The sequence below is a fragment of the Musca vetustissima genome, unplaced genomic scaffold (genome assembly GCF_032173495.1).
Source record: "Musca vetustissima isolate MV318-11 ecotype Yass unplaced genomic scaffold, APGP_CSIRO_Mvet_v1 utg5085, whole genome shotgun sequence".
Lineage (NCBI taxonomy): Eukaryota > Metazoa > Arthropoda > Insecta > Diptera > Muscidae > Musca > Musca vetustissima.
The window spans coordinates 63,047-85,836 of record NW_026875044.1 but is presented as its reverse complement, the minus strand read 5'-3'; the positions used below and the strand labels follow the sequence as shown (position 1 = coordinate 85,836).

Genomic DNA, 22,790 nt, shown 5'->3' with positions numbered 1-22,790 from the left:
TGGAGAATTATCGGGAGAAAAGGAGAGAGGAGAAACGTGTTTTTCAGAAGAAAAAAAAGAAGAAAGAACAATAAAAACGTGAGCGTGAGCAAATCGAGATGTGCAGGAGTTAGAATTAAGTCCGGAAATTTTACCAACGAGTAAAACACTAAACCGAAGGTTTTGGTGCAGACACATCCTCCTGTAGAGATGAAGAAGGAAACCTGGTGACAGATACAGACAGCGTGTTGAGGATCTGGAAGGAGCATTTCGAAAAACTTTTGGTATCAAATAGTAGCGGTGAAGAGGATACCCCAAAACCAATAATAGATGACGGTATAGAACGTATAACACCTAGCCAAATTGAGGTCGTAAAAGCAATTAATCGGCTCGGCGCCAAATCCTGAAAAACCCCCACGAAAAACACATCGTCACATACCACCTATCCGTCGACTATAAAGCCGCATTCGACAGTACTATCCGTTCAGAAGTGTTTAAAGCCATGTCTACGTTCGGCATTACTTCAAAATTAATACGGCTATGCAGGATCACTTTAACTGGCACAAGGTCAGCAGTTAAAGTCGGAAAGTACCCTTCAATACCGAACGAGGATTCAGACAAAGTGACAGTTTGTCGTGTGATCTTTTTAACATCCTGCTGGAAAAGGTCATACGAGAAGCAAAGGTGAACAGAAATGGCACTCTGTACACCAAACAACACATGTCGATCGATATAATGGGTCGAACATTGCGAGCGGTAACAGCCACCTTTGAACAAATTGAGAAGGAGTCTGCCAATGTGGGTCTAACAGTAAACGGCGAGAAGACCAAGCTGATGGTATCAACGCGCAAGACGTCCAGTAGACTCGTACCAACTGTGGAACTTGAGAACTCTGTACACCAAACAACACATGTCGATCGATATAATGGGTCGAACATTGCGAGCGGTAACAGCCACCTATGAACAAATTGAGAAGGAGTCTGCCAATGTGGGTCTAACAGTAAACGGCGAGAAGACCATGCTGATGGTTTCAACGCGCAAGACGTCCAGTAGACTCGGACCAACTGTGGAACTTGAGAACTACAGCTTCGAGGTAGTTAAAGATTTTATATACCTTGGTACCGCCATAAATAAAACGAATGACATCAGTTTTGAAATTCGAAGAAGGAAGATGCCCCAGCCCAAAAGGCATATAAAAGCGAGCCTACTAATGGTTCCCGTAGAAGGGGGAGACCACGAATTAGATGGAAAGACCAAGAAGAAAACAACATCTTGGAACGTGGCCTTTCAAATTGGAGGAGATGCGCACAAGTCCAACCCACTTGGATATCTTTTTTAATCTCGGCTTATGGAACAACCGTTCTGTAACAAGCCAGCTAAGAAAATCAAGGATTAGATTTTTTTAAGAAATATTTTTCGAAGTTTATCATAAGGCGGGAATTTAAAAAAAATTGTTTTTGGAAGGTTCCACTGGGCTTTGAAATATTGCTTTGTTTTCTCCCTTGTTTTTGTCCCCATTGTAATCGTACATTAGCCACCGTCTCTGCTTAGCTGTGTTTGCTTGTTCGCTCCAATAAAACTTATCCAAACGTAAACAGCATAGCTTAACAAATTTCTATGCAAATTTTGTTTATGAATTGGTTTAGTGGAACCTACATGCGGTGTTAGAAGCACGACCCACAATTATACTGGGTTAATCTTGTTGCAACTGAGTTGTAAAAGGAGTAAAGAAAACCACTGCAAATGTTTTCGTTTTAAAATGCCGAATATGTTAGGAAGGGTTTTAGTTATTGCCTCCAAAATTTGATAAGATGCAGAATATTGTTTGCCAATGTTGAATGGATATGAACCTATAATAAAATATTTAATATCAATTAATTTTTAAATTTAATATATTTTACAAACCATCATAGATGATCCTTAGATGTGAATAGACCCTCCAATTTTGCTGATTTCCTTTTATAATTAGTACAGCGATCGAATGACTGAATAGAATTCCAAGAGTCTTTTTTAATTTAATTCCACAAATATCTATTTCTTTTATTCTTTTGTTTCGTTTTTTCTTCTTAAAGAAAAAATGATGAAAGCTATATCATTTAAAAAAGTAGTATATAAAAATATATATAAATAAATTGGACGTCATATTCAATACAATTGTGTGTGTTACTAAATACAAAGAAGGAGAAGAGAAGTGGGAGGGAATGTAGAGGTATTACATAAATACATAATGAAAAAATAGATATATAAAAAATATATTATTCGTTGATAGTTTTTTTTTAAATAATTAAATGAAAAAAGAGATATGACAAGAGGAGATTTAGATCTCCCACATTTTTTACAAAAAATAATTAAAAGCAGCATCATTTAGAAATCGAGAGAGAAATTCCCCATTGGAATGCGAGCATTATTGTCCCAAACCGAATTGTTCAATTTTAAGTAAATCACAAGTGAATTTAAAGAAACGTTCACATTTGTCGGCCTTCAAGACATGTGGGTGTACGGATCCCTTGCGGCAATTACTCAAATAGAGGCCACCTTGGCCCTCGATACGTGGTGATATGGCAGCATAGACGGGAGTACGAGATCCCTGTTCAGGAGTTTTAAACAACAGCTTATTGAACCATGGTACAGCAGTGGTAGCGGAGTGTTCAAACAATTCAGTATCAACAACACCAGGATGTACAGCCAACACTTGGACATAGGCATTTTCTTCATCCAAAACCTTTTGTAAATGACGTGTCGATAGGATTTGACTTAATTTCGATTGACTATAGGCATCACCGGGGGAGTAGTATTTCCTAAATGATAAAAAATAAACATTTAAATAATGTCTTCAAAAAATTAAAAAACATGTGTAAAATCCCACTTACTCTCCATTAATATCCTTATAGTTAATGCGTCCTACCAAATGAGCACACGACGACACATTTACAATACGAGCACGTTTCTCCTCAGTACCGGCAGCCTTGAGCAAAGGCATCAACAAATGTTGCAATAAAAAGTGCCCCAAATAATTCACCACAAAATGGGATTCATAACCATCATCGGTAATTTTATAGGGAGCAAACATAATGCCAGCTAAAATGTAAAGACAAAATTGATATTAATTAATCAAAAAATCCAATAATAATTGAAATATTTTTCTACTTACCATTATTAATAAGAATATCAATTTTCTCATATTTGCTTTTGAGTTTTTGGGCAAAGGCACGAACCGACTTCAGGCTGCCCACATCCAGTTCTTCACACAAAAGTTTACCATTGGTCGATTTTAAATCAACAATTTTACTGATGGCCTCTTCAGCAGATTTGGGATTGCGTACACCTGTAAAGAAATAATACACGCAAAAAATTAAAGCATACTTTTAGGCGTAAAATGAAAATTGCATGTGTTGGCATGTGAATTTGATATGGATCGCAAATTTTGTATTCAAATCACATCGAATAATGTTAAACTGACATATTCAAATATAGATTGTATTTTGAACATAATGTTATGTGTGTCATAATTGGAGGCAAACACCTAAACGAAGACAATTGGAAAGGGGTCAAAATAAAGAAATGATGGAAGGGGACGGTAAGTAATATGACACGTTATTTTTTTAATTATAATATAAATATGGTATACAATAATATTTTTCTTTTGAAGATCTCTAAAGGTATGGATTTTTAGATTTAAAAAAATATATACATTTTTTTGAGTTACCATTTAAGCGTGGATTTTAGAAAAAAAAAAATATTTTTTTGAGTTACTCTTAAGGCTTGGATTTTTTCTTCGAGGTGTAGATTGTTTAAAAAAATATGTTCTTGTGCCACCTACAAGACCTAGATTAAAAAAAAAATATTTTTATTGTCATCTTCAAATTGTGATATATTTTTTAAGACACTTTCAAAGTGAGGATTGTACGGTTATTTCTCTTTTACAGCCTCCACATTGAGGTGAGCGTTCGAAATATTAAAAATCGTTCGGGATCCTTATATTGAGTCTATGTCAAAACATTGACCTACATAATTATTGGTAGGGTTATTTACGTCCCAATGAGAACCAAAAATATCAAATCAGAATTAATTCGGTTGAAAAACGTGGCTGAAATCCTCAAAAACCCGAAAATGTTTGGGTTCGTTATATAGAGCCTACCTATACCATATATAATATATATATATATATAAGATCCGATATTGATAATTGTTGGTAGAAAGTTTTATCGTCCAATGGCAACCAAACCAAAATATAAAATTAGAGCAAATTCGATTGAAAAACGTGGTTAAAATGCCCAAAAAAAAAAAACCCGAAAATTCTAGGGTACCGTCGTTATATGGGGCTTATACCCAAACATGAGACGATATTGATAATTTTTGCTATGAAGTTTTGCCATATCCAATTTGGTTGAAGAAGTGTCGGAAATCCTCAAAAACCCAAAAAATCGGGGTTACTTTTATATGGTGGCTATATTCCAATGTGGACCGATATTGATAATTTTTGGTAGAATGTTTTACCACCCAATCAGAGCACAAATTATAAAATTAGATGCAATTCGATAAAAAAAAACGTGGCTAAAATGCTCCGAAAAACCGAAAATCGGGAGGTTCGTAATAAGGGGGCTTTACCTAAATGTGAACCGATTTTGATAATTTATGGTATGAAGTTTTTCATATAATGAGATCTCCAAATATCAAATTAGATCCAATTTTGTAGAAATAAAGTGTCAGAAATCCTCAAAAACCGAAAATTCTGGGGTACTTTTATATGGTGGCTTTATTCAAATGTGGACCGAAGTTGATAATTTTTGGTATGAAGTTTTGTCACAAAATATTAAATTAGATACAATTTGATTAAAAAACGTGGCTAAAATGCTCAAAAATCCATAAATCGGGGGGTTCGATATATTGTGGCTATACCTAAATTTGGACCGATGTTGATGATTTTTGGTAGAAAGTATTGCTACCCAATGAGAAACCAAAATATCAAATTATAGACAATTCGGTTGAAAAACCAGCCCAAAATATTGAAAATCGAGGGGCTCGTAATAAGGGGGACTGTACCAAAATCTGGATCGATTTTAATAATTTTGGGTGGGAATATTTTGTAAGCAATGGGAACATAAAGCCTCAAACTAAAGCCAATTGAGTTAAAAGACTTATCTGTAATCTTCGAAATACCGAAAATTTGAGGGTAAGTTATATGGGGGATATACTTAAATTTGGTCCGATATTGATAATTTTTGGTAGTGAGTTTTTTTATCCAATGGGAACTCAACGTATGTAATTCGATTAAAAAACCAGTGTGAGAAATCCTCAAAATACCGAAAATTTGAGGATACCGTTATATGAGGCCCATACCAAAATGTGGACCAATATATCCCATTTTCAATACCAAACATCATAGGAGGTAGTAGCAATGTATATAAAAAATTGTTAAGCTCTACATTTAATATTACGCGATCAATCGTGGTTTCAAAAAAAGTGCAGACAGTGGGGTCTTCGACCTAAGTCTAACGTGGACAATGACTTAAACCTCAGCCCATTGTGTAGAACTGCTGATCAATAATCTACTTAATGGGGTCTCTGACGAATATTTCGAGGCGTTACAAACGGACTGACAAATTTGTATGTTTGTATCTAAATATTTGTCAATGACCCCTCAAGTATATATAACGACATGTCGGTTATAGCGAGGGTTGCTTGCTTGTCGATATACGCGAGTCGAGTGTATACGATTCATTTTTCGATTTGTCTGTCTCTCGATTTTACTAAAGGGAAACTATTTAGTAAAAGATTTGAAAAATTGTGTCTCATTTCTTTCTACCTACCCACAACAACAGTCATATCACAGGCCAATAATTTCTCCACAATTCTCAGGCCAATGCCACGATTGCCACCGGTAATAACAGCAATGCGATTGGGTTGTTTATATAATTCTGAAACATATAAAGAACAATTTAAATAAAAAATCTCTTTAAATGAAAAAAAAAAAAAAATTAATTTCCAATACTGACCAATTCTGTCAACGGATCTACATTTGAAATCATCAAATAAACTGGTCATGCCAATGTATTGATAGCGAAATTCCGTTTTCCATTCATACCAAGTTTTGGGCATTTCTTTGGTGGTCTTGGTGAACCAAAAGGCACAGCCCAGCAGAACGAAAAGTAGGGTAAATAATATTAAAAACATTTTGGTACTGCTGCTGCTTGGCTCTCTGACAATAAATTGAGGTAGTTGAGGTGGATTTTATTGAGCTGAAAATGAAATTAAAAAAAAATTATTAAAAATGTACCAATAAAGAAAATATTTAATTTAAGAAAAAAATAGTCTCTAAATTACTGCCACAACCCATATCCGCCCTTTTTAAATTTATGACTAATGGTCCTATTTTTTGTTCTGTTCATGCTCATCTTGAGAGATGTAAGATAGCTAAGGTCAAGATCATAAATCTACCAAGAAAGAAAAAAACAACATCACATATTTACATGGTTAGGCGATTTCACTTTTATTTTGTGAGACCCCTCTCAACAACAAAATCTATGAATTTTTAAATTCAAAATTCACTTCCATTCGAATTCTTTTTGTAATTTTCAACAAAAGGTGTTGAATATTGTTTCCATTTTGTGTTTTAGCCAGTCATTCACATATATGTGTCTGTGTGTGTGTGGGCATGAATAAGAAAAGTTTGCATTTTAGAGGCTTTCAGAGTTTTTTTGTATTGAAATATCAATATTGACCCAATGTGAATATTTGCTTGGTTTTTTTCAAGAAGATCAAGACAAAAAGGTAGTAGAGAAGAAAAAAATATTTAAACACAACAGCTTGGGGGCTTTTGAGAATTATTTAGACCTGAGCAAAAATAAGTAAATATCAAAATATTTAAAAATCTACTTGAAAAAATGGAAATTGCAATTTCAATATTTAATCACGTGAATCGAGTAGTATTGACTTTTTAAATTAAATATTTACAAATGAACTAGGCGACCGAAAATTATCTTTTGGCGTTGAAAACTGTTTTTGAAATGCAGCCGTAGTCACTTTGATTGGAATTTAAAGCTAAGCTATAAAATATTTTGAATCTTTTTTTATGGGAACAAAATTTGGCGACAGAACATTAATTTCGTCGTTCGTTCGCTTCGTGCTAATGGAATGGAAAAATTATGAAATTAATGTTTTTTTTTTTTTAATTTGTCACAATTAACCAAGTTCAGCATTATGGTCTCCTGAAGTTTAGTAACTGTTTATTTTTTAAGCGTGTTGATCTAATTTAATGGGGATCTAATACAAAATGAGCCAAAAATAAGCTCTGTATAGCTCAGTATTAGTATATGAACCATTGATCTATATTAAAATTGGTCTGTAAAGATTTTTACATCCTGCAAGAACCTGTAATGGCAAATTCGATCCTCATCGAAGTGATAAATGCGGCTAAAACCTTCAAAATAGAGTAAATGGGGGCGGAACCTTTGTTCGAACCATTTTTTTTTTTCTATATTGAATTTGTTCTGCAACAATCGTTTACATCCTGCAAGAAGATAGAATGACAAATTAGAGCCACTTCGATAAGGAAAATGAGAGAAAAACCTTCAAAATACCGTATTTTTGGCCTTGGAGGCTTATGTATTATTGAATGGAATAAATAAATAAATAGAGGGCGGAACCATTGTTCGACCCATTTTTCTATCTTGAATTTGTTCTGCAAACATTTTTTACATCCAGCAAGAACTAGAATGATAAATTAGAGCCACTTCGATAAGGCAAATGAGAGTAAGACCTAAAAAATACCGTAAATAGAGAGCGGAATATTTGTTCGAACCATTTTTCTAAATTGAATTTGTTCTGCAAATTTTTTTACATCCTGCAAATAACCCAGAATGACAAATTAGAGCCACTTCGATAAGAAAGAAGGAACTAAAACCATCAAAATATCGAAAAAGGGAGCGGAACCTATGTATGGGTGCTATGCCAAAACATCGACAATCGAAGGCCAAATTAGACAAAGGAAGGCCAAATTAGAGCCACTTCGATTGGAAAAAATGCTGCTAAAACCTTTAAAATATCGGAAAGTGGGGCGGAACCTTTATTTGGGTGAAACTTTTGAACATTTTCTGCAAAGATGGGTTTCACCCTTCAAGAACCTGTAAGGCCATAGTACAGCCACTTCAAAGGGGAAAAATTAAGCTGAAACCTTCAAAATATCGAAAATAGGTCGGAACTTTTATTTGTACATGCCACTTCAAAGGGGAAAAATTATGCTAAAACCTTCAAAATATCGAAAATAGGTCGGAACTTTTATTTGTACAAGGACTTATGTCGAATCTTTTCACAAAGGTAGATTTTCAAACTTCAATGAACCTTACATGAAAAAGTAGTTCCACTTAGATGGAAAAAATACGTTAACAAATTTAAAACTATAGGAAATGGGTCGGAACTTCTAAATAGGTATTATGTCAAAATATTGACCTAACTTCTAAATAGGTATTATGTCAAAATATTGACCTGCAAATATGTTTTTATCCACCCTCCAAGCTCCTAGAATGCCAAATAATTGAAAAAATCACCCCTTCTGAGGCCTAGGAAAAATAATCTTTAAAAAATTACGTCTTCTGAGGCCTAGAAAAAATAATCGTTAAAAAATCCACGCCTTCTGTGGGCCTAGAGAAAATAATCGTTAAAAATCCACGCCTTCTGAGGACCAGAAAAATAATCTGACACGGAAATTTAATTGTTTTTTTTTTTTGTTTTTTTTTTTTGTAATCTTGACACCATTTGCAGATTTTCTTACATGATGTAACCTTGATTTGGACCTCGGTTAACAAAACATTTTGTATGTATGTTTTCCGCATCGAGCGATGTTGGTGGTGCTACCAAAAGAGGTCGTTACCGTAGCACAGCTATTAATTTGCAGTTACTCTGGCTGTTGGCTAGGTGAAAGATTTTTTTGTTTAGCTCTTCTGCAAGTTCATTGGCTTATAACGTGTGTGAGTGGTATTCAAACAGTCAGTCAGTCAAACCAAACATAAAACTTTTGAACTAATATAGCAAAAAATTATGACAAAAAACAACAGAGAGAAACGTAGCAAATAATGTACAAAAGGGTGTAACGAAAGTCCGATAGCCCATACGGACATCGAGGAAACGAGATTATACAATAATTTAAATATCAAGGCATCCTTTCAGTATATGTTGTAGGTCCATAGGTCTCAAAATGTGTGCAAACAAATAAATCGAACTTCTTTAGCCCCTCTTTGCAAAACTAAAACGATTTTTGTTGTCATCGATCATAGGTCGATGCCAGCCAAACAAACCATCAATTTGGTGAAACTGCATTACGACAAAAAAATTAAGACAGACCCTCAACGTCAGCGATTCATTAACAATGTTGGCCAGAAGAAGAAAAAAACAAACGATCGTTTCAACAAAGAAAGTCTGAAAAAGCAGAAAAATAAAAAACAAACAAAAATAAAATTTCGTACAAATATTTACAATTCTTGAAGAGATATTTTCACAACAAAGAAAATACAGAACCATTTAAAATTCATTTTTTGTGCATTAAATAAAATATTGAAAATCTGTCAGCATTTTTGTCAACGAATTTTTAAGAATTTTTTTTTTTTTTTTTTTTTTGAAGAAGAAGAAGAAGAAGAAGGAGACAAATATCAGTGTACGACATTTAAAAAACTTTAAGAAATTTTCTAAAACCTCATTGAAATTTTATTAAGAACCTTGTTCGTATATTTTCAACTACATAGAACAATTTTAATTGTCCAGTGATTAACGCTTGCACTCGCTAACTCATCTTTGCAAACAATCCATTACGATACACATGAATTCCATTAATTTGTTGTTAGTGCAATATATTTTAAAGTAGTGTCAAGTGAATTTGCAAATTATTAAAGTAAATCTCATTATTTTACGTAAGGGGGAATTCAAAACAAAAATAAAATTGTACCCCCTTTGCAAATAAATAGGGTGACTGACATTATTTTCCTAAATTTTCAAAATAAATGCACTCATGCATTGTTATGGTGTTGATTGATGTGATAAATGTAATTCAGTTTAATTCGTTATAACCGGATACAAATTAAGAAGAAGTTGGTTCATTCCAAATGAGCGACTATTTTGGTGAGTTTTTATAAATTTATTTTATATAAATTGCATACAATTTACTTTACTGTAACCTGTATAGTTTAGTTGATTTTATCCGGGTTTTACCCGAAAAATAGGATTGACAAAACCGCATAACCGGTTTCGATTCGTAACAAAAATGTGAATATAAATGTAATAGATATTAAAAATGTCTGCAAAATCAATATTTGTTCTGCGTAACAGGTTTATATCCGCACAATATAGTATAATAGCCGGTTACAATAACTCTAAAAATTATTCAAATACTGTAATATTGTTTTCTTATTCGAATATTATTCAATTTTTGTCATTATAATAGTTTTTACCCGGTCACACATCAGTTACGATTGAAATAACCGGTTTTAATTCGTACCAAAAATGTGAATATAATTGTAATAGTTCATGTAGTTCATGTATTGTTGTTTATGATATAATTAAGTGATATACTGTTAATTTTAAGCTTTTGGAATTCTCCATGTATAGAAGTTTTTGGAATCGCTCATGGCCTTTGGGCTAGGTTCTTGTTTATGAAATAAATTGAATTGAGATATTAAACATGTCTATAAAATCAATGTTTGTTCTCTGTAACCGGTTTATATCCGCACGATATGATATAATAACCGGTTACAATAATTCCAAATGCTGTAATATTGTCTTCTTATTCCAATATTGTGTAATTTGTTACATTGTAATCGCTTTTAACCGGTCAAATTGCAGATAGGATTAGAAAAACCGCATAACCGGTTTCGATTCGTATCAAAATTTAAATATAAATTAAATAAATACATTCAAAAGACTATATAATAAACTTTGGTTCTTTGTAACCGGTTTTTATCCGCATGATAAGGTTCATAAAACCCGGTTTCTATTGGTACAAAGAAATCAAAAAAACCGATTAACCGATTTTATTACCTAAAAATAAATACACTAGTTATTATAATACTTATAAAAATGATCATTGATTCTTTGTAATCGGTTTTTACCCGCACGATAGGATCGACAACACCGAATAACCGGTTACGTTTCCTATAAAATAAATCAATATTTTTCATAATATTTCAGGTAATTTTCATAGCATCTGCAAATTTTTATACCATTATTTCGCACGAAAACCCGGATAACCGGATCAAAAAACCCGATTAACCGATTTTATTTCCTAAAAATAAAAACAATAGTTATAATTTTTATAAAAAAGACCCATGAATCTTTGTAACCGGTTTTTACCCGCACGATAGGATCGAAAAAACCGAATAACCGGTTACGTTTCCTAAAAAAATATATGTAGATTATTTTAATTCTTTAATATACACCTAATTCATCTTTTATATAAAATATATAGCCCACATGGCAGCATTTGAGATGAAAAATCCGCATAACCGGTTATGGTACCCATCGAATAGTTTGTGTTATCACTAAAAACATATTAAAATGTATAAAATGAATTATACATAAATATGTCCGCAACCGAATATGTCCACAGCTGCTAAAATTGTTATCCATTTGACTTGAAAATCGGGATAACCGGTTACAATTTCTATAGTATAAAATTACTAGATTATTGAAATTTATATAACAAAAAAATAAAAAAAATGTTTACCTACAGTTACCACGTTGATATAAAAACTTCTTCCTAGTCCAAATTCTAGAATTTAATCTGATGTTGCATTCAAGTGGGGTATTAGTGTATTCACATCGTTTTTGACTCACATCGCAATTCACAACATAACATTTTTTTGATAATGAGTGGTTGTTGGTAGAGATCATGTCTGGATGATAAGCTGAATTGAAATCCCAAAAATGAAGAAAAAATAATCTATAACCCCAACCCAACTATGCAAAGATGTGAGATGCTGCTGTTGAAGAGGAAGAAACCGCATATTAATTATGTTTTCTATTTCTAAAACAAAACAACTCCAACAAAAATATAAATTTAACAGTGGTGGGTAACTTTTTGAAAAACGAATAACAACAACAATTCAAATAAAAAGTCGCAACATAACAGTCAACCAAAATTTCTAACAACAACGATCGATTCGATTGAACCGAATGAACGAACGGAACGATGGACGAAACACATATCAGTAGAATGTATTTCTTTCATTTTGTTAACGATTAGTCTTAAACTAACAGAAACAACAACAATAATAACAACATGCCAGCCAGCAACCAAAAAATCAACAAAAATATATGCACACACACTCACACACCAACAACCAAACGCAGCTCTTCCTCAACTTTCTTTTTTCCCCACCAATTTACCATTTATTGTTTATTCGATAGTTTACTCATCAGCACCGCGCGCGCCATCATCTTCATCAACTTCGTAGTCATCGTAAACCGACAAAAAAACCTACGTGATTTCTTTACTAATGAAGATCCAAAAAACGTTTGTCTTCTTTTCTTTCATTTATCGATGGTCTTCTTTACCCCTTATGTTTTAACCCACATTCCAGATTCCCTTCAATGGCAGAGGGTCAGTTTAATTCACAATCAAACAGGTTGTAATGGGAAAATTGATTAAAAACTCACCTTTTCTAACGGTTAATTATTTTGATAAGGCGAGTGAGTGGTGGGTGGGTGTTTGTGTCTCTATGTAATGATAAGCCGCTACGACACACAATCAAACACAACTAATCTTGTCAATGACTTGCTTGCAATGATGATGTTTTGAATTCTGGAACGTGGGGATTTATTTACACCTTTTGTTTCATTAGCAACTTTGTAATAATTCCACAACAACAAAAGTGTAATAACCCACGAAAATAATAACACACAACTCGCGCTAAAAACACAAAAACAACAGACACCGTCCGAAGAGAGCGCCGTTAATCAATAACCCAATCAGCCACGAGCACGCACGTTCAATAACTGAAGAAATCAAGCAGCTGATTAATGTTTGTAGGGTTTACTAGGTGCAATTGTGTACTGTAAACAAATGTTGAGAGTTGTTGACGGCGTTGGTATGTAGGGGTTTGTAGATGCGTTTTGTGCAAAGGCATTAAAGAGTACTGAGTAACCATGTGAAATGTAGTAAAGCCGTTAAATTATAAATTTAACTAAATACAATGAAATTTAAATGATTTATTTGTTTATACATATTATATTAACATATAAAACAATTAAAAATATTAAAAATGTAATTGATAACAAAGAAAATAAATGGATAAAATTAAAAATAATAGCAAATACATTTAAATTGACCTCGATTATTATGAAAATAACAGATTAAAAAAAATATATTGAAGGTTTATTTTCTATATAAAAACATATAGTCCTTCTGTCTAAAAAGTACATTTTATATGTAACCTTAACAATAGCTTCTGTCTGTGGAAAACCATATGTAGAGCATTATTTTTATTTGTAATAACTATTGTGTCCTCGGGGACCTTCAACTGATTTAAGATATACAAACATCTGTAATAAATTGTCGTTTATAGCTAAACCAGAGCTGGTTGAGTAGACTTGGCAAAGCAATTACTTAAATGCAGCGCTGTATATGGGTCTGTACCACATGCTTGGCAGATCAATTGTCAATCCGTGCACGATATGAGTCCGTGCACAGTCGGAGTTGAGCCATAACTACTCCTTTTTGTATAGGCAGTTGATGTTCTTCAGCTGCGATGTCAAGATCTATTAATAAGGTCAAATCAAACGAAAGTCAGCTGTTTTTTTAAGCCTAAAGGTAGAAATAGTAATGAGATAACCATCGATCAGCTGATTGATATGGCCTTATGGCTTTATGGTTACGTAATAATTGTTTCTACTATAATGTGAAAAATTTGGATATTGTTTACATCTTCATAATGGAAGTCAATGTACAATAATGGATTTTGACAGCTAACATGAGAAGCAGGTGGTATGCAGCTGGTCTCCCTGGATGACCTTATTAATATGCTATTTGACATCGAACATTCCGTTAGTCTGCTTTTCCACAGGCAAATTTTTATTTGGCAAATACTGAGTTTGTAGGCGAGAGGGATGCGAGGAAGAAAAACAAAAATTTGCCTGTTCAGAATTTGCCGTACACGCAAATTCTGCTTTGCTCTGTTCGTTGAAAGCTATTTTGTTGACATTTCCTTTTGAACCTATTCGCTTTACTGACACACAGCCGGCTTTTGTTTAGAAACCTGTTGCTTTAATTTGTGCAAGTGAAATTTAATTTTTAATTTTTGCAATTTATATAATAAAATATATAAAAAATAAATAAAATTTAAAAAAAAATCTTTAAAATACAAACACTTTTGACTTTTATTTTCTTTATTTTGTATTTTGATTCGCAAATTTGGCAAAGAAAAATTTGCTAATGGAAGAGCAAGCGAAAATTTCAAAAGAGAAAACAAAAAAATTGCCAAATAAAAATCTGCCTGTGGAAAAGCAGACTTAATGATGACCATAACCTATTAATTTTGACAACTTTTTCGATATTATAAAGAAAAAAATTATCGTAATATAAAAAATAGTAGATTCTTGCAGTACGGGTAGAGACTTATTGTATACCCACCAACGTTCCGGAATACTAAATTACTGCCACTTGGTAATTCTAACGGGGGGCTATACTCCACGATTTCTTAGCGGAAACCTAATTCAGCTGGACAAACTTTCAGATTTGACATGGGAAACCTAATTCAGCTGGGCTGTCTTGAAGCATTTCTAAAGGAACCCGAAATCAGCAAGGCTTATTTGAAGATTTGTCTGGAAGAAAACTAATTGAACTGAACTGAAAATTTTCTAACGAAAACGTCTTTCAGCTAGGCTGAATTGAAGATTTTTTCCGATGGAAAAAAAATTACCTATGAAAACAAAAAAAATCCCTTTGTAAACCACATTCAGCTAGGCTGAATTACAGATTTTCAAATAGAAAACTCATCTAGATAGGATGAATGGAATATTTCCTAATGGAAACGTCATTCAGCGAGACTGAATTTAAGATTCTCGGATAGAAACTTCATCCAGTTAAGACGAATTGGAGATTTATTAACGAAAAACTAATTCAGCTGTGCTAAATTGAAGATTTTCAAATATAAACCTCATTCAAATAGACTGAATTGAAAACACCTTAACGAAAAAAACCTCATTCAGTTAGACTTTATTGAAGATTTCCTAAAATAAACCTCATTGAGCTAGGATGAATTGAAGATTTCCCAAAAGAAGCCTTATTCAGCTAAGCTGAATTGAAGATTTCCCAATGGAAATCCCAAATGGAAACTTCAATCCTCGACGCTGAATTGAAGATTTCCCGATGGAAGCCTCATTTAGCTACACTGAATTGAAGGTATCTCAACGAAAACCTATTTCAGTTAGGCTGAATTGAATATGCACCAAAAGAAACTTCATTCAGCTTAGCTGAGTTCGAGATTTTCCGATAGAAACCTCATCCAGTTAGGTCGGATGGAAAATCTTCCTATGGAAACCTCATCCAGCGAGGCTGAATTGAAGATTTCCTTAAGGAAATCACATTGAACGAGGCTGAGATGAAGGTTTCTCAACTGAACCTCATTCAACGAGGCTGAATTGAAAATTTCCTCATGGAAACCACACTCAGTGAGGCTGAATTGGCGATTTTCTAATGTTAACCTCATTTAGCTGGGTTGATTTGTATATTTTTCAAAAGAGACATACTTTTTCTGAGCTTTCCTATCAAAATCCTAATTTATATGAGCTAAATGGATGATTTCTGGTCGAAAAGATACTTCAAGTATTCTCAATTGTTCCTAGAACAAATCTAATTCAGTAGAGCTAAATTGAAGATTCCGAAAATTGATCTCAGCCATAACGTTGATAATTGCCATCAAGGACTGATGTGGCGTCAGTTTACGTGTCTACTCCTCCAGTTTTTTTTTTGGCAAAGCCATTGAACTGACAATCATAAAACCAACTGGCGGGAATATAATCATAGGTCTTATAGGCATTGATACAATTTGCAATTCGGGTAAAAGTTAAATCCAAAATCCTCAAAATATCGTTAATTCAACCCTAAGTTATGTGGGAGCTATGCCGATGTATTTTACAAGGCCAGAAATTATCAATTACTATAAATGCACAAATTATGGGATAGAAATAATATCCCTCAGAGGCACTATTTTTACCGGGTTAACCTACTTTGTGAGTATTGATTTAACATATATGCAATGGAATTGACAATTAAAATCGACTGGGTTAATGAAATCCGGTTACAATGTAAACGTACTATTAGAAGGGACATATATTTCAATGAGAATCTTATCGAGAATTTTAAATATTGAAATAGTTAACAATTTTAAATAATTTTATTTTTATACAAATTATTTTGTATTAATTTTTAATAGAGGTTTATTAAAGATTTATTCAATTAGTAGAATACTATAAATTACAAGTTTTATTAAAACATGTTACATATGTAAACGTTGCCTATGGTCATGATCATTTGGTATCTTAATTTGGTTTCTTTGGTCGAATTCAAATCATAATTGCTATTTGAAATGGCAACACTGCACTAAGCAAAGCACTCCATCATAATACTAGAGAGTAGATGCCAAATTTTGTTGCATACTTTTAGGCGTTACATTATCAATATGGCCATTGAGTTATTGTAGGTAATTTGAATGTAATTTCAAATGAGTTTTTTACATAAAAAATTTAACGGGCTGTTCCAATAAGAGGTGTTATTCAGCGACACAAAGTACAGGCTGCGATTGTGGACCAATCGTCCCGAAATTTAGCGTGTAGATTCGGTTATAGTAAAAAAAGATACCTACATTTTTATTTATTATTTTTTGGGTGCTCTAGAGGTCAAACTTATGACCCGATCACCACGAAATGTTGGTCTCAGAATATACATGATGATGACAGGTCCTCATTTAGCGGTTCAAATTGGCCTAGCCTTTTTGTGTGTGGGTAAAGTCCAGTGATGGCTGTGTAGGGTATCACATGGTCTTTGTATGACCGACTTTATGACTTCTGAAGTAACTGTCACCGATATACCGGCAAATTTCTTCTGTTATCATTCCAACCCTTTCTATTGTTTCTCCAAGAGATCTCTACAATTGGTTGCGGTTTTACGATAAAGAAAAAAACATCACATCGTTTGTCCCTCCTCTCTGGACATTTTTGTTCGATGTGTATGAGGGTGGGAGTGTGTATGTGTGTTTCATATTTATTTATATTCCCATATAAGATATTTATTTATTCATATGCAAGTTGAATTGTTTTGTTTAATAAAATATAATATTTGTTTCAGTCTGCAATTTAAAGCCGTCGGGAGCAGTTCGGAAATAAATTTGTTCGGAATATTTTAATTCGGTATTTTATTTTCATTCGATGTGGAATTTTCAATGGTGGAATATGGGTTTATCTAAATGTATCATACTTGTGGTTACATTGATGATTGTGCTGCGCCCGACCAAAGCCGATTTTAAATACAATGTCAGTCTGGCCCAGATGGATACATGTCGTCACTATACGATTCCAATGAATCGAGGCTATAATTATGCGGATTTTTTCCATTTGACCCATTTAAAGAATAACAAACTAGCCGATAATGAGTTGTTGCATTTGAAATTTTATGTGATGACAGCACGGGATGCCCACATTTTATTATCGAGCACGGATCAACCGCGCTCCAAGGACAAGGTCTACGAAGTTGGTAAGGAGGCGGATGAGGTGGAAAGATTATGAAGAGGAATATTAAATTATGTGTCATTTTGTTTTAGTCATTGGTGCTGGTCGCAACACATTCTCAACGATACGTATCACCATGGGACGTGGCCGTGTCGCCACTAATCAGGATCCGTATATTTTATCAATGCTCGATCCCACACCCATTGAAATAATACAAACAAAGGGTATGGCCTCGCCGGCTTATGATGCTGATAAAAAACGACAACAACAAAAGGAGACCAAAAACTAAATTATTGTTTTTGTTTCAGCTGCTGAATTGCTGGTCTACATCACAGGATTCAAAGAGGAGCCATTGTTGAATTTTACCGATACCTCCCCACTGGACATTCAATACATTAGTTTTACGACCTATGATAATATTCCGGCCAGTTGGTTTTATGATTGCCAGTTCGATGGCTTCGCCAATGAGCTGGAGGAGGAGGTACGCGAGCTGACGCCACATCAGTTGTTGGTGGCAAATATTACCGCCATGGCTGAGAATGGCTCATATCCGGTCGATTTGACGAGTGTGGAATTTGATTTTGTTGTCGCCTCAGTGAGTTATCAGCATGATCGTGGCATGCTGCAGACCAGACTTAATTTGAGAATGGTGAGTATTTGAATTTTATGAGAAGATATTAAAGGGGAGGGGAAAAATAAAAAAATATTGAAGGTTTGCTTTAAATATTCTGCAATTCAGCCCAGCTGAATTAAGGTTTCTATAGGAAATCTTCAATTCAGCTCAGCTGAATTAAGGTTTCTATAGGAAATCTTCAATTCAGCTCAGCTGAATTAAGGTTTCTATAGGAAATCTTCAATTCAGCCCAGCTGAATTAAGGTTTCTACAGGAAATCTTCAATTCAGCCCAGCTGAATTAAGGTTTCTATAGGAAATCTTCAATTCAGCCCAGCTGAATTAAGGTTTCTATAGGAAATCTTCAATTCAGCCCAGCTGAATTAAGGTTTCTATAGGAAATCTTCAATTCAGCCCAGCTGAATTAAGGTTTCTATAGGAAATCTTCAATTCAGCCCAGCTGAATTAAGGTTTCTATAGGAAATCTTCAATTCAGCCCAGCTGAATTAAAGTTTCTATAGGAAATCTTCAATTCAGCCCAGCTGAATTAAGGTTTCTATAGGAAATCTTCAATTCAGCCCAGCTGAATTAAGGTTTCTATAGGAAATCTTCAATTCAGCCCAGCTGAATTAAGGTTTCTATAGGAAATCTTCAATTCAGCCCAGCTGAATTAAGGTTTCTATAGGAAATCTTCAATTCAGCCCAGCTGAATTAAGGTTTCTATAGGAAATCTTCAATTCAGCCCAGCTGAATTAAGGTTTCTATAGGAAATCTTCAATTCAGCCCAGCTGAATTAGGTTTCCTTTGGGAAAACTTTATTTTATTTTTATTACTTTTTTGCAGAATTGGGTAGATTCCCGCATAACCTGGGATCCGAAAGCCTTTGGCGACATCGATGTCATACAGCATTCCGATTATGATATCTGGCTGCCCCACTTAATGGTTATCAAGTAAGTTGCTGATTGCAGGGCATCATAATTACGACATTTCTAATACCCCTCCCTTTAATCTAGTGGTGTTTCAAATTCCAAATCCCTACTTGATGAGGATCATAAAATAAAAATACGCCACAATGGCGAAATTGGAATTGAATTTTACAATGTCTTCATTACCACCTGGTGTCCGAACCCCTTTGAGGATTGGCCAAACGAAGAATTGTCCTGTGATATTGTGGTGGGTTTGGATCAGGGTCCTTTGCAGCGACTGACTTTAAATTACAATGACACATGGAAACATCCACCCATTGATTCGCTATCCGAATGGACATTGCGGGGTATCCATGTCACCTCCGTGGCCAGTGGGGCTAATATGCGCTATACGGATAAACAGATTCTTCAGGCTATGGATGGAGATATTGCCATTGAATTTTTCATTGTCCGTAACTCAGGATTCTATAGGAATGTTTTTTCGATGCCGATTTTGGGTAAGAAAAAAATAATTTTAATATTTATTTGGTTTTGAAATAAATTTCAAAATTTTTTCAGCTTCCCAAATCCTCATCATCTTGTCCTTCCTGTTGCGAGGCTATCGTCGAGGCGCCCTTATTTTGGTTGTAATGGTCGTTTTAATGTTGGGTTTGATGTTCCTGACCAAACATGCTCCAACATTTTATGTGCCGCCAATAAGTACGTACAGTAGATGGGTTTTGGGTACTGTACAAATTGTTATTAACTATTTTTATTTTAGTGTTGGCATATCAGCACATCATGAGAGTGGCTACATTCTGCTATATCCTTCACATTTGTCTTATGTGGCTGGAATTGTATCCGCCCAAGGCGAAGCCTTATGATTGGTTGACCGCGGCTGTGAACTGCTCACCCTTACGTCTGGTGCTGTGTATGCGGTTGGCTGATGTAAGTAAAAGCGGCTGGGAGAACTTTAATTCAGCGGGGCTGAATAAAGGGATACATATGGGGACATTAACGGTTATCAATGGGAAACCTAATCCAGTTGGGCTGAATTGATGGTTACCTATGGGAAACCTAATTCAGCTGGGCTGAATTAAATTTTAACTATGGGAAACCTAATTCAACTGGGCTAAAATGAAGTTTAACTATGGGAAACCTAATTCAGCTGTACTGAATTGACGGTTAGCTATGGGACGGTTCCGGGTGAAAATCTGGAATATAACCCCGCTGAATTAGGTTTCTGTTAAGAAATTGGTAATTATGCCGAGTTGAGTTGGGTTTCCGATAGAAAAGCTGCAATTCAGCTTAGCAAAATTTGATTTCTGTTACAAAATTTGTAATTTAGCTTAGCTGAATTAGGTTTCTAATGCGAAATTTGCAATTCAGCCCAGCTGAATAAGGTATTTCAAAGGAAATTTTGAATTTCACCCAGCTGAATTAGGTTTCTAATGCGAAATTTGCAATTCAGCCCAGCTGAATTAGGTTTCTAACAGGAAATCTGCAATTTCACCCCGCTGAATTGGGTTTCTAATGTGAAAAATGCAATTTAGCTATGCTGAATTGGGATTTTCATATGAAATCTGTATTTTTGCTCAGCTGAATTGGATTTCTGAAAAAAATTGTGCTATTTGGCTTAGCTGAATTGGGTTTCCAAAAGGAAATTTCATATTCGGCTCAGCTGAATTGGTTTTCAGTAAAAAAATTTTGCAATTCAACTTAGCTGAATTGAGGTTTTCAATGAAAATCTGCTATTTTACCCAGCTGAATTGGTTTTCTGTAACGAAATTTGTAATTCAACTCATCTGAATTGGTTTTCTGTAAAGAAATTTGTAATTTAACTTAGCTGAATTGGGATATTGAAAAAAATCTGCCATTTTGCCCAGCTGAATTGGGTTTCTGAAAGGAAATTTGCAATTCAGCTTAGCTGAATTAGATTTTGAAAAGGAAATTTGCAATGTTGCCTAGCTGAATTGGGTCTTTGAAAGAAAATGTTGCAATTCAGCTTTGCTGAATTGGGTTTTTGAAAGGAAATCTGCAATTCAGCTTAGGTGAATTGGATTTCGGAACGGAAATCTGCAATTTAGCTTAGCTGAATTGGGGTTTGGAAAGAAAATCTGCAATTTTGCCCTGCTGAGTTTCTGAAAGGAAATTTGCAATTCAGCTTAGCTGAATTATGTTTCGGAAAGGAAATCTGCATTTTTGACTAGCTGAATAAAGTTTCCGAACGAAATTCAGTAATTCAGGCAAGCAAGAAACATTTTTTATTTATTTTTGTTTTTTTCTTTCTCCCTCTTCTTTTAGTCCAACGACTATATTGACTCGCAGCAGCAACCCTGGCGCGAAGTGGCCAAAGTCTTGAACGCGATGTCTTTTGTTGTAATCAATGTTGTGTGTATTGTTGTAGTTGTTACATTGTTACCTCATGCCTAGATCAATTGTGGGAAATTTGTATATATATATATTTTTGTAATTTTTTAAAATACTTAATAAAATAAAACCAAAATTTTTTTATGAAAAAAGTTCCAATTTTTTTTAATAATTTATTTTGAATTTTTATTCTGATATTTTTATTATCAGCAGAACTTTTCTCTATGCCATTTGAAAAAATTAGAAAAAATAACAGTTAATTGGAAAATTAAAGAAAAGAAAATTAGAGCGCATCTCTTAAAGAAAAATTAATACTTTTTTATGATTCTTTCTGCTCGCGAATTTGTCGTGATGACGGACCCTATATATCTAACGCATGTCCTTTACATGTATCCTTATAAATAATTAAACGAAAAAAAAAACTTGAGAAACAAATATTTGACTAAATTCATGAAATCCTTAATGGCATATCCTGGCCGAGTTATTATATCCTTTGATTTTTTCCCCTTCTCAAAATCCAACCTAGTGATGACCATAGCCATAACCGCCGTAACCACCATAGCCCAAAGAAATGGCTGGTGCAGCGGCGGCATAACTAATGGCTGGGGCGGCATAGGAAATGGCAGGGGCGGCGGCCACAACAGGAGCAGCGGCAACTTTAACGGCTGGTGCAGCATAGGAGATGGCGGGAGCAGCGGCCACAACTGGGGCAGCAGCTACTTTAACGGCTGGGGCGGCAACGGCAACGGCCTTAATGGTGGCTGGATGGTTGACAACCTAAAGAAAAGATGATTAATAATTCATCTTGAACCCTTCCTCTCTGTCCCGTGCATCTTAACCTACCGAGGTAAATGTGGAATAACTTGTGGCCGCGGGAGCCACAGCCTTAACAACAGCTGGAGCGGCAGCAACTTGTACAGCAGGGGCAGCATAGCTAACAGCGGGAGCAGCATAACTAACGGCCGGGGCCGCGGCTACCACGGGGGCAGCAGCAGCATAACTGACAGCAGGAGCAGCATAACTAATGGCAGGGGCCGCCGCAATGGCTGGAGCCCCATACGAAATGCCATGGCCTCCAAACAGACCACCAGGAGCGGCACACGCACAACCAATTAAGGATACAAGGATCTAAAACCCAATACACAAATTATCCTTTGACATAAAAAAGGATATTCCATTTTTTGGGATACGATTCGGGCTTACCAAGAATTTCAT

At 34.6% G+C, this 22,790-nt stretch overlaps 3 protein-coding genes across 3 annotated transcripts; 1 reads left to right on the top strand and 2 right to left on the bottom strand.

Annotated features, from left to right (window-relative positions):
* Positions 1 to 2,383: 2,383 nt before the first annotated feature.
* On the bottom strand, positions 2,384 to 6,153 carry LOC133337551 (dehydrogenase/reductase SDR family member on chromosome X). Its single transcript, XM_061545769.1, has 5 exons — positions 5,976 to 6,153; positions 5,790 to 5,897; positions 3,131 to 3,304; positions 2,850 to 3,057; positions 2,384 to 2,777 (listed from the first exon to the last, which is right to left on the bottom strand). Exons 1-5 carry the CDS (start codon positions 6,151 to 6,153, stop codon positions 2,384 to 2,386), a joined length of 1,062 nt encoding a protein of 353 aa, XP_061401753.1.
* An 11,298-nt stretch (positions 6,154 to 17,451) lies between these two features.
* On the top strand, positions 17,452 to 21,638 carry LOC133337556 (neuronal acetylcholine receptor subunit beta-4). Its single transcript, XM_061545773.1, has 8 exons — positions 17,452 to 17,713; positions 17,781 to 17,912; positions 17,997 to 18,337; positions 19,144 to 19,250; positions 19,314 to 19,723; positions 19,785 to 19,925; positions 19,987 to 20,153; positions 21,510 to 21,638. The coding sequence occupies exons 1-8, from the start codon at positions 17,452 to 17,454 to the stop codon at positions 21,636 to 21,638; spliced, it is 1,689 nt and encodes a 562-aa protein (XP_061401757.1).
* Positions 21,639 to 22,097: 459 nt separating this feature from the next.
* Positions 22,098 to 22,790, bottom strand: LOC133337554 (cuticle protein 16.5). Its single transcript, XM_061545772.1, has 3 exons — positions 22,779 to 22,790; positions 22,419 to 22,703; positions 22,098 to 22,352 (listed from the first exon to the last, which is right to left on the bottom strand). The coding sequence occupies exons 1-3, from the start codon at positions 22,788 to 22,790 to the stop codon at positions 22,098 to 22,100; spliced, it is 552 nt and encodes a 183-aa protein (XP_061401756.1).

What these genes read in the sequence shown, in the direction of transcription:
- LOC133337551 (XM_061545769.1), bottom strand. Translation starts at nt 6,153, where the DNA reads ATGTTTTTAATATTATTTACCCTACTTTTCGTTCTGCTGGGCTGTGCC. An exon ending in TAGATCCGTTGACAGAATTG is followed by an intron (nt 5,898 to 5,975) that starts GTCAGTATTGGA and finishes TATATGTTTCAG; the next exon opens with AATTATATAAACAACCCAAT. An exon ending in TGATATTCTTATTAATAATG is followed by an intron (nt 3,058 to 3,130) that starts GTAAGTAGAAAA and finishes TTTACATTTTAG; the next exon opens with CTGGCATTATGTTTGCTCCC.
- LOC133337556 (XM_061545773.1), top strand. Translation starts at nt 17,452, where the DNA reads ATGATTGTGCTGCGCCCGACCAAAGCCGATTTTAAATACAATGTCAGT. An exon ending in GGACAAGGTCTACGAAGTTG is followed by an intron (nt 17,714 to 17,780) that starts GTAAGGAGGCGG and finishes ATTTTGTTTTAG; the next exon opens with TCATTGGTGCTGGTCGCAAC. An exon ending in TTTTTCGATGCCGATTTTGG is followed by an intron (nt 19,724 to 19,784) that starts GTAAGAAAAAAA and finishes AAATTTTTTCAG; the next exon opens with CTTCCCAAATCCTCATCATC.
- LOC133337554 (XM_061545772.1), bottom strand. An exon ending in GTTATTCCACATTTACCTCG is followed by an intron (nt 22,353 to 22,418) that starts GTAGGTTAAGAT and finishes TCTTTTCTTTAG; the next exon opens with GTTGTCAACCATCCAGCCAC.